The sequence below is a fragment of the Anser cygnoides genome, chromosome 2 (genome assembly GCF_040182565.1).
Source record: "Anser cygnoides isolate HZ-2024a breed goose chromosome 2, Taihu_goose_T2T_genome, whole genome shotgun sequence".
Lineage (NCBI taxonomy): Eukaryota > Metazoa > Chordata > Aves > Anseriformes > Anatidae > Anser > Anser cygnoides.
The window spans coordinates 98,682,243-98,696,043 of NC_089874.1; the positions used below are offsets into that span (position 1 = coordinate 98,682,243).

The 13,801-nt window shown below is 39.1% G+C and overlaps 1 protein-coding gene across 2 annotated transcripts in view; it reads right to left on the reverse strand.

Annotated features, from left to right (window-relative positions):
• Positions 1–1,201: 1,201 nt before the first annotated feature.
• LOC106036018 (dynein axonemal heavy chain 5-like) overlaps positions 1,202–13,801 on the reverse strand; it is a 151,916-nt gene continuing 139,316 nt past the window's right edge. Inside the window, exons 74-76 of one of the 2 annotated variants that reach the window (XM_066992676.1) lie at positions 8,763–8,971; positions 3,660–3,881; positions 1,202–2,299 (exon numbers count right to left, since the gene is read on the reverse strand). In XM_066992676.1, the coding sequence (XP_066848777.1) occupies positions 2,081–2,299; positions 3,660–3,881; positions 8,763–8,971 (650 nt within the window). In that variant the 3' untranslated portion in view covers positions 1,202–2,080. Of the gene's footprint in view, positions 2,300–3,659; positions 3,882–6,471; positions 6,919–8,762; positions 8,972–13,801 lie in introns of those variants that run through there. The other variant, XM_066992678.1, reaches the window with a different exon arrangement.

Consider the following 13,801-nt stretch of genomic DNA (forward strand, 5'->3'; position numbering starts at 1 on the left):
CAGGCTGCTTTCTGTTTGGTGAGATTCAAGGTTTTCCTAAACTGACAAACAGCCGTTAGTTACTGAAGTGAAAAGATCAAAGTTCAAAGCAGCTATCTCGTTGCTTTTTTGTAACTGCAGGGCGCTAACTGCTAGGACATAATTGCCTATAGATTTTCTTTATACAGCTTTTAATTTTCTCATTTTACTTGACAAAGAAAGGAAGTGAAGTAGTTTCCACAGAGCTTATCATGTAGCACCACATATATATGCTCTATCAAATACTTATTTTTAATGATTACTTCTAATTTCAATTTTTTGGAGCATGATTTGTTTTCATAGCAAGTAGCGAGTACTTCAGGTGTGAGAAGTAATTCAATTGTATGCTCTTCCTTTGAAGTTATTATCAATGTTGCTGGCTTGAATTTTATACATACCAAGAGGTTAAATATTCTCTATAACCCCTCATTCAGGTAGGAAATAGGGAGAACATTATGGATTACAACCTCAATTTCTATACCACAGCACAGCCTTTTTCCGTTTGAAGTCTCTCTTATCTTCTTCATAATGCCCAAGAGCAAAGATCTCAAAGCCCCCGTCCTTCACTTTTTTCATAAGCAAACTCCTCAGTGAAATCAGTTGATGTACAGCTATGCCACAGGGCAGCCTGGAGTATATATTTTGAACAGGTGGTTTCACTTGGTAAGATAATCTTGCCGGCACTCTGTGTGAACCAAGTCCTGCTCCCAGCTCAATGGGATAAAGGGGCCCTTGCTCTCCCTGTCGGTTCTGTTTTCCAAGAACAAATCTGGCACTTTCTGCGTAGTTGTGGGTGGGAGTGTGAATATCAAACTGCCTCACAGAAAGAGCCCCGCAGTTGCTAACAGCAGAGTGAAACTGGTTATGGGGAAAGGTGAACGACTTTCTTAGATGGAAGCTAAAAAGAACATAAAATTGCAAGTGCTTACAAGGAGAAAAAAAAAAAAAAAGATTAACAAAGCACTCACTGCAAGTCCTTACTTCATAACATCCAACAGCAATTTCTTTTGCTTTGAGTTTGTGCTAGTGAAAAAAGCCAAACACGTTTTCTGTCAACAGCTGTCTGTCTATTAAAAGAGAAGTAGCAATCACCCTTCAATTATAGGGTAGACCGTAACAGTGACAACAGACAAAAACAACTACAACCATTTCAGGTGAATCTACTCCCAGAAGTGTCTTATACTTTTTGTTTCTTTTATTTTTTATTTTTTACCTAAATTGAAGCAAAATACAGAATAAAAAGCAGTTAAGAGAGTTGTGGTTGCAGGACTCAGGCAATAACACCAATGGAGCGACTATGAATAGCGCCAAGCTGGTGTTCAGACGTGCTTACTCTGAGAAGAATCTGAAAGCTGTTTTCTCACCCAGAACTGGGTGTGTGCACATCTTCCTTCTAATCAGATACAGGTTTAAAAATGAGTTAGTATATGCAAAGGCCATTACTTGTGCAAGGATAAACTAGCTTGTTTGTACATCTTTTATGACCATTTGCATACACAAGTGACTACTCAAGGAAATTGTAGCATCCATTTGTAAAACCACACTGCAAATTTACAAATGTAAAATCAAAGGACATGTATATTTACATGTATGCAGATAAACATAAAGTTTTACCACATGTTTAATTCACTTGTCATTACAACTTTAATAACACTATAGATGATAAGTTTTTAACTACAAAGTTGAATTTTAAAAGAATCATATTATATTATGAAGAGGTCTTATACTAGGAAGAAAAGATAGCATCTACAAAAGAACCACCACACATGTTAGAGTAGCTATTGCTGTCATAAGTACTTTTTTCCTAGTGTTTCCAGTATAAGCAAGCTAGTTAAATGTATTCTCACCTGCTTTATAACAGTTGCTAAATTTTACACCCATACCTGTTTTCTTTCTGATATTCCCACGTTATTCAGTATTTTTGCTGTGAACAGAGTAAGCTGATTTATGTATGATTAACACAACCTCTATACATCACTTACTAATTCCTGCACTCCCTAAGAACGAAGACACCACTGAAAATAACAATGGAAGTCCTACTGGCTGCAGATAAGGTTGGTCCTTATTTTGAATTGCAAAGCAGTGCCACTCCCCGCAAAGTCCAATGATCAGGATTCTGCACTGTTTTCAGGTACAAAGAGAAAATATACGTCAGATCTGTCCTCCGAGGCTTTTTGTAGACAGGACAGGAGTACACACTTCCTTGTTGCTTCTTTGGGTCATGTAGTGCCGTCGTGCTAACTGCATACACGTGGACTACAGGAAGACTTGTGAACAGCACCTGAGAATATTAAATAGACATAGGGCTCAGCATCAGAGAAGCAGGATAGGATGTCAAAGCTCCAAACATGCTGGAATTAGACTCAGTGATGGCCTCCAGCAAAAACACCAGCACCTCAGCAGAAGTACACAACAGAACACAAGTCCTGTGCTCATCACTACACCAACCCCAACCTATCCTTAGCCATTGGCAATTCAGAGATGGCAGGCATCAGGAAGCCTGGAAAGAAAAGAAAGGAGGAGAAACCTGTAAAACTGCACACCATGGCAAAGGATGGAAAAATGGCACTGTGGTTCTAGGAGGAAGCAAGACCATCGTCTTTTTCCCCATCCTTTGCCTCTTCAGCTGGTGTTCTCCCTTCTTTCCCCGCTTCCTGTTCCTTGAATGTCAGGTCTGGACCTACAAAGGCCAGACTGCACTTATCAAGCGTCCCTGTTACGTCTGCACTTGCTGGCAGTGGAGCTTCAAAGGACCAATGTGCCTTTTGGGTGTTTATCCAAACAAGATCTCTTCAGGTCTTCCAGCAATATCCAGTATTCACTGGAATGGGGCAAAAAAAGGTCCCAAACCATCAGCAACACAGGGGCCTGCTGAACACTCCAGAGCACCTGAGTAAACTCCATGTTCCAAGGATGTCCTGTCACAAACCAGGAAACAGTTCTCACCAGAAGCTACCAGGGGCACAGTTTAGTTTGGAAAGGTTTGCCCTCAGCCAGATACAGAAGTGATTTACCTTCAGAGGAATGACCTTGATGTCAGTTCCAGGACAGATGTCACTGGTTTGGCAAAAATTTGCCACACACACAATGGCAGCTTTCCCTGTGCAGTGACCAAAGCACCTAATCGCTGCTCCTTGGCTAGGTTTTAAATCTGCTCAGTCACATCAGTACAATGTAACCCCATACATGGATAACTGAGCATAAGCCCAGAACTAACAATCTTCCTCTTATTCAAAAATGTGAGGGACTTGTAGTCATGCAAACACTGACCTCCACAGGAGCTGCCATTAAACCCAGGCCCAGGCCTTGGAAGCTGTTATGGGGCTCACTCCCTCAGTCCAAAGAAGGCTGACTATAGGTTGCACTGGTTTATTCAGACACAGCAGTGCCTCTGGGGTCCCTGAAGCCAAGAGGCCCAGCATCTGGTCTGCTCGAGTGCAGCACATCCTAAGCTCATCTGACAGAAGCTTTTTGATCTGGTCTGGTGGATACACACCCTTGTCCTCTTCCCAGTCCCGTTATTATTTTATCCCCCTTAAAACATGCTGTGAAACCAGTGCTGCAGGCACTCAAAATACTTTCTGGTGTTCTCTGAGCACACCATGTTACACCCCAGTCTGTGACGCTCAATCAATCCTTACCTTTGGTGCGGACTCAACCAGCTTACTATTTCTGCGGTCCCAACCTGCGCCTTCAAGGAAAAGGCCGTATATATAAACCCCACCGATGTCAGCAGGAGGCGGGCCTGCAACATCTTCTTTCATCATCTTGGTCACTTCATTGTGTAATACAACACTGTCGAGTGCCCATCCTTTTGCTAAATTCATGCGAGTTGTCTCTTGCCTCATAGCAGTTAGGAATCCCTGAGGAGATTGAATACGACACAGAGGCTTTGAAAAAGCTTGAACATACCCATTTCCAACTTTTTTTTCCGACATAACAGTGACACCAGCAGCATAAAACCTCTTCCCACTGAATCTCATCTACATACAAAACTAAATTCAGTAGTGTAAATCCATTGCTTTCTTACACTGTCGCAGTACCAGGCATTTGTATATACTTGCTATGCATGTGTTGGTGCGATAAAACCACCAAAGTGGCTTATTTAACATTGGAAACTGCAAGTATAACTCACACTTCACTTCACCCACCTACTTTACAACAAGCCAGATGGCGAGAGATTTACACAGCTGGCAGATAAGTGTGGTTTGTGAGGTTCTAAATACAGGTAATTGCTAAGCCACAAACAATACTGGTATTTCATGTGCTATATTACTCAGCTTTTCTTATACCAACATTGTAAAATGCTTTTCAGTCAACAAATCCCAAAGCATTTTACAGTAGACAAAGGAAGTACAAACTGGAATCATGTAATTAACTGCTGAAATGCCTCTGTCACTAGGACGAAACATAGCTGCTGCTCAGTGCAAAGCTGTGATATACGAAAATAGCATACTATTGGAGACACCAGCAAAATAAACTCACAAGGTTTCAGCAACACAGAATGAAACTCGTTCTATGTTCTGCACAGTTATAATCTCAGGATATTGTGAGAAGCTATGACAAGGCAAGCCAGGCTGAAGATGCCAGTTAGCTTTTCCGATATAACCATCCATATGTACACACATTGCAGTACATGGGAAATACATCAGTCCTAAGAGACAGGAGGACAGACTGCTTTGTACTTCTAGTGGGCACGTTGTGGATGTACACCTTGCTTTACCTTGTGGAAACCCATCTGAGCAGCCGTGAGATGTGTGAATAAAACACAAAAATTGAAGATGCAAGAGGGATTTATTGAGAAGGACGGCTAGGAAGGAAGAAGTTTCAGGACAGATTTCAGAGCAGAGGAAGAAGGTGGGGAAATACACAGACACGTGGGGAAAACACAAAGTTGGGGAGGGAGTGGGCAATTACAGAAAGAAGTCAGGGCAATGAGTGAATTGATTAAAATTTTTATTTTTTCTTATATTCATCCATCATAGTGGAGGTTGATCTGTTGAGCTACTGTCAGGGCTAAAGGAAGGGAAAAAGCACATGCAAAACCAGTAGTATCTTGGCTTACTGAGTGCCAGGGCCAGCGTCTGGCTGCTGGGACTGGAGCGATTGCTGCCACCACTAAGCACTTCTCAGCGACACAATATCCTTCAAGTTATGAGCATATGAGATGACATTCACGAACTCAGATGATTCAGTTAAATGACATTGGTGGCTTCTCGTTAATACCATTCCAGGGACCCCAGGACAAGTATTGCAAAGAGGTTTTGTGATAGCAAAGATAATTGTAATTGCATTTGAAGTCGTTGAGAACGCTAGTAGGTAGCTAAGGGAGACAGGATTAAAGGCCAAGTTCTTCTATCATAAAGGCCATTAAATGAAAGCAGAGTCCTTGGAGTTAATTTGTGGAATTTTAATTTGTGGAAACATGTTAGTATCAGTAGTTTAAAATACAGAGTGTTCACTGCCAGAAGACCCCAGTGGGCTACCAGACACCAGATAAACTGAAAAATTAAAGAGAGAAAAAGAGCCTGAAGAGCACAGGACAGAGCAATGACTGTATTCAGGGAATCAGTTCAAAGGCTCTGTGGAACTGTGGGTATAAAAGTAAGCTCAGAGCTGAGAGTTGTCCTTAGGGATAAGATTTAGACCGCAGACTGTTCTTGCAGAGATAGCAGAACCTATATGCTGTCTGCAGTGGGACTTTGTAACATTTATCTGCTCATTAGAATGAATCCTAGACCCTGTTAAAGACTACAGCTGGGAGCTGGAGGCCCAGCTGGGTATCCCACAGCAGGCAATGGCACAATCGACAGCAAGAAAGGATCAAGGGCCTTGAGGTGTGGCTGTATGGGTCTCCCCAAAACCCTCTACCAGGCTCATAAACGACCATTTGCCATGATATTTGTTTTGATTTCTAGTATCCTTGCCCTGTTTTGTTTGTTGTTGTTTCTTTGTTTTTGTTTGCTTATATGTTTTTTGAGTCGGGGGTGGTTAAGATTTCATAAATGGGGATAATTATTTCTTCTTTTCCTCACCTGCCTTTTCCCAAAGATCTCCCCGGCCTGCTCACTGAAGGCTGCTAAAACTTTGCTCCTTTGCCTTCTAATAAACTATGCAAAGTAACTCTGAACTCACTAGAATCAGGCATCCATGAAAGCTATGACAGGGAATATGGAAATCAATTAAATCTGTTGTTTTCACTACCATATTCTCTCCTTTACCTTGCATATGAGGTCCCTTGTTTTTCACTTATTTTTTATTTTCTACAGTGAATAAAATATTGTAGAGTTACTATGGAATTAAGTGGGGTCTGAGGAATGGAGGCATTGAACTTCATATTCTTAACAGTATTCATATTGCTTCGGCATCTAAGGCTCTCAGAAATGGGCTGGGGGTCTCTTACACTGAGTATTACATGACCAGAAGGACAGTTCTGCCTCACTGGGCTTAAAACCCACAGGTAGGACAAGTGACAGTAACGGGATACAGAGATGCAAACGAAGATAAATCAGGATCAGCACAACATGAAAATTGGGAGATAGAAATGAGACGTGCATCATGCTATGATTTTAGGGAAAAAATCCGGTAACATCAGATTAACTGCCAGGAGGGAAGAGAATTTGAGGCACTCTTCATTTCGCTCACCCCAGTCATCTTGGCCCAATGCGGACACACACAGGGAATCAGGTTTCTTTTACGCAGAAGCCTGAGCCTGCTCTCATTTGTATCACTATAAATAAAAATTAACTTCTGTGAAATCACTGAATTTATCCCAGTATATAACCAGTCCAAGAGAAGGCAGTCAGGTACTATATTTTTTTTATTGCCAGAATGCTTCATTCTCCCAGTGGTATAAATCTACTTTATTGTCTTCTGTCATCCATGGCATTTATCCATTGACTATAAAGCAAGCAGTGAGATCTATGCAAGTAGGCAAATTACAAATTATTTAGGAGCTGCATTTTCTCTCACAAATGAAAGGAGTTTTTCTGACAGTTTCTCCACTATAACAATCAAGCCATTAGACCAACAGAACTAACACTTCATTACCTCAACTTCCTTGAGAAGATGGAAATCAATTTTCTTAGCATACGAAATAATGGTTTTAAACACAGCAATATAATTATTAACAAAAAAATAATATTTAACTAAATAGAAAATGAGTATTTGTTCAGACAAGTTTCATGTAGAATAAGCCATTCCCACAGCCTGGGTTACAGAAAATGGAGACTATAAAAATAACCAACCGATTATTAAATTTGTGCTTGTCAGCACAAAATGATGTTTAAATCAGGTAAGCACATCTGCTTCTGGATTTTTTTTCTCTGCACATTATGTATTTAGGGACTTTTAGAACTATGTGTCATGAAGTGTTTAATCTTGGTATTTCTAGAGGCTCTCTCTCTTACTATGATCTATTAAATCATGACTTGTCTGGGGCCATTTTACTCTGATTATTTGGCAGCTTTCTTGAGGAATGCAGATGAATGGATCAAAAATATAAAATGCAGGATGTCTAATTTAGGCTGGCAAAATTTCAGAACTGACACAACCCCAAAGAAAAAAAAATAAGCCAGTTAAAATGACCAATATAAAATCTATGTCAGCTCTTCCCCATCTCTAGTACAAAAGCAAACACCTACAAAACCCAAAGTCTACCAGGTTTCCATCCATCCCAACCATTGCAACAGTTCCTTAAGAATATTTTAGCGTCGTTAACAAATCGAGTACAGAAGCGTAATCATTTTATTACACCTACTTCTAGTCTCTTTCATATTTTTGCTTGGGAACCCTTTGCTCAGGGATTTTATGAGCACACTTCTGTGCTATAAAGCTGTATGGGCAGACAGCTGAGAGACAGGCTAGATGATAGATGAGTATTTCCCAGCAGTAGCGCTAGAGAATATTTGCCATGGTTGCTTTCTCTCTTCTAGGCAGCTGTTTCAGCTAGCTTTTGCATTGCTAACAAGTACTGAGATTAAAATACATCTTTAAAATAGCTCTTCGCTAAGGCTCCACAGAAACCTGTTGGCTGGATGCTCTCACAATGACTCACTTCCACAATTCACAGTTCCCACAAACATCTGTGAATCATAAAAAGCTTTAACTAATGTGGATATCTGTGCAAGGGATCTATGCATCACCTAGATATGTATGCTTTACCTCTTTTAACTCTGTTCTCAGGTGTTTCCTTTTCTGTGTTTCATTTTGTGTCAATTTTTCATTTCATTTTACAGTGCAGGGCAAGGGCTGTATTTTTATATGTCTCTCCAGATGAAGTCTGGCACTGTTCTGGGGTGGTATAAATAACAAGCCTTCCATTTCAAGGAACTGATTTGCAAGGGTTGAGAGTGAAGTCCAAGTCTCTTTTTCCTATGTCAAAGTTTTCAAGTTTACCATGTTTTGTTTTGTACTTTAAGGGGTTTTCACACAATGAATGAAAAACAGATTACTGTAACAGAGCAGGAGAAAAAAGGAGGAAAATGTGGAAATGTGCAAAGATGTTTTCACTCCATTTCCATACTATAATCAAAGCAACCATAAGATGCATTCCACTAATTCAGTAAAATTATTTTTTTGTCTAGCAACAATTTCCTTACTAGATTTTGAAGTTAATTTATCTTATATCTATGCTAAAAAATTGCACTTAGATTACACTTAGTATAGTCCTGATCTTGTTAGGAAGTTCTCTCAAGGTGTAATTTAACTGTTACATAGAAGTTAGATTGACCTGGCAGACTTACCTGTGGATTAAAGAATCCTGTCATCCAGAACTGATTTGGTCGGCCATCCAGCAGCCAGCTGCTGAACTGCTGGTTTCTTTCAAGAAGCTCAGTGAACCAAAATCCTAAAGTAGTAGACTCCCAGGAAATCCTAAACCATAGTTTTGGAATTCTAGCATCATACATATTATCTAATGCATCTCGCAGTTCTTCGGACATAATTATGGTTCCTGGAAGATAAGTAAAACATTCAGAATGAACTTTTCCCTAGCTTGCAAAGGCAATTAAAATTTCCAATGACATTCTGAGTCTAATAAACCCTCTTTTGTTGTCCCTTAATTGCACACCTGTTGCACTGAAATCTTATCAGTTTGCAGTTAATTTGCACAAACTTATATGACTTGATTCAAACAAAATGTGGCAAGATAAAAGATATTTCTTCTGGTATTTTAATCAGAAATAAAGGTTTTTTTAGACAATTCCTTCTCCTTTACACACAATATTTATATTCAGTATATTGGCAATGCATTCAGAATGTGATTAATCCTTTAAAACTTTTTAATATATTTTAATGTCTCCCAAATACATGATCAATGATAGAGATATACCATGTAACTCACTTTCATCCCGAACATGTACTGACAGCGATTATATTCATGAAATTCACGGTTATTAATGATAACTTTGTACAATTCCATTATCAAGATTCCCAATAGGAAAATACTACGTAGAATAAAGCTAGAGACAAGATTATTTTTTTTTTTGGCAGTGCATGCTCATATATTCCATGCATAGTACTGTTGTCTCCATTAAGATATTGGCATTTATTAAGCCTGTGCTTTTTCTGTGATACTTGCCCTTCCATGTGCCAGAAGTTCTTAGATCCTACCAGTCTGTACACTCACTGGTACTGAGAACAGGCACACAGCCTATAACTCAGGATATCTTCTGTATTCCAGATAAAATATTTTAAATTGTAGAAACTGATCTGGTAGCCTCCATTTTGATTATATGTTCATGTAATACCAATGTTCAATGCATCATCATACACACAACTGCTGTAATTGCCACAAGGGTTTTTTGAAATACCAAACAGAATCAGGTGGCTTCCACTACGGAACATGTAAAGAAAAGAGAAGTAGTCTGGGTGACTGTAAACAAGAGCTGCAGCAACCCAGCTAAACACCTGTATGGAAAAGATGCATGTAATAAGTAAGTGTTTCAAGTCCCTCCCTTCCATTGACATTGGCAGTTGAGTAGAAAAAAGAATTTCCAGAAACCAAAACACCAGCTTTTAATTTAGATGAATGCAGTGGCTACTCTAAACACATGTATAACACTGTGTGCAAATCTGGCACTCTCTAACTACATATCAATGTCAAATAGGCTTCATTTTCTTCTAGCAAATAATCAAAATCATAGAGCCATTTAGGTTGGAAAAGAACTTCAAAATCATCAAGTCTAACAATCAACTTCACCTACTGTGTCCCATCACTAACCTATGTCCTTCAGTGCCACAGATGACCTGCTCTCATTTACGGGCATTTCTTTCTGTGGATGAAATGCTGTGAGAAAACTACAAAACACCAAATTAAATTAATTATAATTAATTTTAAAATACTGCAGCAATACAGACTAAAGCAAACACATCAGGCCTATCCTGCAATCTCTGTAATAGCTTCATAGTCAGGTTCAGATTTGCGTTCTGGGATATGTAAAAATCTTTCATAACACAATAAACATCCTATTTGGGTATAAACATTCTCTAACATAAAACTAAAAGCACCAGCATTTAAGGAAGAAGCCACAGTGTGTCACCTCTCCTTGGCCTAGAAAAAATGTAATATAAGCTTATATACTTGATTTGCCCTCTGGAGGTATAAAAAGTAGAAAGCAATTCATGCAACGCATGTTGGCTTCAATTTCAAAGCAGTCTTAGTGAGGGCAGAAAACAAGTAAACAGAGTCCCCTGCTACCCCTGAGGATCATTACTATCTGAACTGGGAAAGAACACTTTCACCTGTGGTTCTTCTTTTCAGACTAATGCAGCCAACTTTCTCCTGCAACAGGGGTTATGAGAGAGACACATTTTCTTCCTTTATTCTTGCAGGCAGGCTGGAGCATTTCAAGTACGGAGATAAAACCAGTCTCTGCCCCAAAGTATGGTGAAACCTCTCAGTATAGCTGCCTGTTATGACTCAGAGCAGCTGCTGAGAACATTAAGCCAAAGAGATCTTGAGGATGAGGTATGTTCACAGCTCTGGCCTTGGCCATATAGTTGCATAAATATTCCTAGTGAGTGGGCGTTAGCTCTGGCAGTAGGCATACAGTGCTTGAATTTCAGCACTACAGCACACCGAATGACATCTGTGGGTGTTGGGATGCATTTCTGCAGCTACAATACTCTGACAAATATAAAAATAGTAAAAAAATAAATAATTGTCAGAAATGAAATTGGTAACACATGAGAAAAATAATAGTATCTTTCTGGAGAATGGTGATAAATGCATTTGAAAAATTGCACTTGATAAATTAAATGAGGAGTGCAACACCATGCACTCCTCACATTTAACTTGTGAGAAGATCAGAGCCCTGGTTACCATATGAAGAGAACGAATGTCCTATGAACTTAATGTGACAGGCTGGAAAGTATTATGAATCACACAGGCCAGCTGTTAATAACTCGGTTATTTTGGGTTTTTACTTTGTGGTATTCCCTTTCGTGAACGGAATAAAGCTCATCTGAAAATGACTGATGAAAGGTCGGGTCAGTTAAAGATGTTAGGGAATTTTGGTGCCTCCAAAATAATATGTACTATAACTATACTGTTCGCAGAGTACACACAGCTTTGAAATTAGGATTCCCCTTCTTCATTTCTCTAAATTTATAGCGTCTCACTTCCAAACCACATCTAAATCTATCCAACTGATGTGTAGCAAATAAGCCAAATAATTCTACTCAGTTCTGAGAATTTCTAGGTTTTATTGCTAATTAAATAGTCTGCTCTTTTCAGCTGATCTGTTTTTAGGGTGACTTATTCAAAAGGTATAGTGTTGTGCACAGAATGCACCAGGAACTTCATTATTTCATGTAATTGCTACCACACCTACCATGAGCTGAAAATGGTGGCATTTTCTCTTAAATGTGCAAAATGTGTTTCTAAGTAGTTTTCCCAGCCAGCAAGTATGCATAACTGTTAATGAGAGGTCTAGAAATAATATACCACAATTAGTAAAAGACAACAGAAGGCACTCTGGATGAGGAGTAAATAATGGATGAGAGTTGCCGAGCCAAGAGTAACTACGCCTCAGGACATGCTAGACTCGTCCCTCCCATTCCTCAGATGAATTCCCCATTGTTACATTACATTCATGTCTTCACTGAATGCTCTTAATCATCTTCAGATAAAATCCTCAGCCAGAAGTGGAATACACAGATGATCCCTACAAGCCTTCCACACACTCTGTGAGGATCAGTAGGGTAAGAGTCCAAGACCTTTCAGTCCAAAAGTCTATGATTATGGTCAGCAAGTAAAACTAAAATTGTATTAGTCTTAGCAGTTTTTAAACCGTAATTAGTCTAAACAGAACCTAACTATTTAAGTTTCATCTTATCTTTGAGACAAGATGATAATCATTGGGAAGAAGATGATACACCCTCCCTTAGTGAGAGACTGTTTTTCCTCTGCTCTAGCAAGACTAGTTTCCTGATCTTCTGTTTCTCCACATAGATTATAATAAATAATGGCCCAATCTAACTAATGTAACTAATCTAATGGCCTAACTCTGGGTTCTTTTGGAGTTCAGTTATATTCCGCTTGTAAGGCACAATGAATGGATATAACTTACAGCAACATAATGAAAACAATACTATCAAAGTTACAGTATTCTGAATTTAAAAAATAAATGAATGAATGAAGCTTTACTTCATTCTTCCAAGGGCTTAACACGAGTTTGTGTACATGGCCTAGGACTTCTAAGTGATTCCTGTTACGTTTGTTGGACTATATATTACCTCATGTCTACATGAAGTCCCACATGTTCCAGAATATTCTCTGATGAATGACAATAAGGAAACACCTAAGGCCAACACACTGGCTATCAACACAGTACAAGGATGGCAAGGAACTAAAAGCAGATAATTATATAGTTTTTAAAAAGGTATCAAATCAATGACTGAGACAAAATCAAGCAAATCAAGTCCTGGCGTGTAGGTTATGTATGGTATGCATTACATGCATGAAAATATGCTAGCTTTGTAACCTGATGGGTGCTTTATTGTAATTTCAGTGGAAAGTTTGTTTAAGCTTGGTAGGGCTTCTCCATGACAAATGCCACAGTGACTTCTGAAGTTACTATTTCTATTGATTGCCCTTCCTTTCCTTTCTATGTTGGTCTTATGACTCCCATAGCCATTTGTTCAATGCTTGTCTTGTAAGTACAAAGTAAAATGCGTGGAACAAAAACTCTGGGGCAGCACACTATGTACAAATCACTACATACTAGCAGTCAGGTAAAAGCTTGTAGAAGGACTGCTGTATTCTCAGGAAATTTGTTAACATGAAAAGGACTCCTCTTCCTAACTCTGCAAGTACTGCATAAATACAAGCAGGAGTTCTGTGACCACATGACACATGCATATATGACATGCAAGGATAGCAAATCAAAGGTTTCATGTATGGCTTCAACTTGTCATGAAGTAGGCAGTTCTAAAGGTTTCGTTTGAAAACACGAAGTTATTAGGTACCATAAACAAATGCCAAGCGGATGTAGGTTTTTGATCAAAGTAGAATCTAGATATACTCATAAATAAATGAGCTAAGCATTTACCTCTTTCACATGACAGGCTTTTAAGCAGAATACTAAGTAGGCAAAAAAGCAGGAAATAAAACATATTAAAAGCTGTGTTTTTTTCCATCACCAAGGATTCATTATAAACATTCAGTGCTACTACGAGCATGATCTACGGCTGAGATTCATGGAAACCACTCATGAGGGACTAGGGGTGACTCCCACAGAATCTCCCTTGCCACTTTCTTCACTGATAGAAGAGACATTTG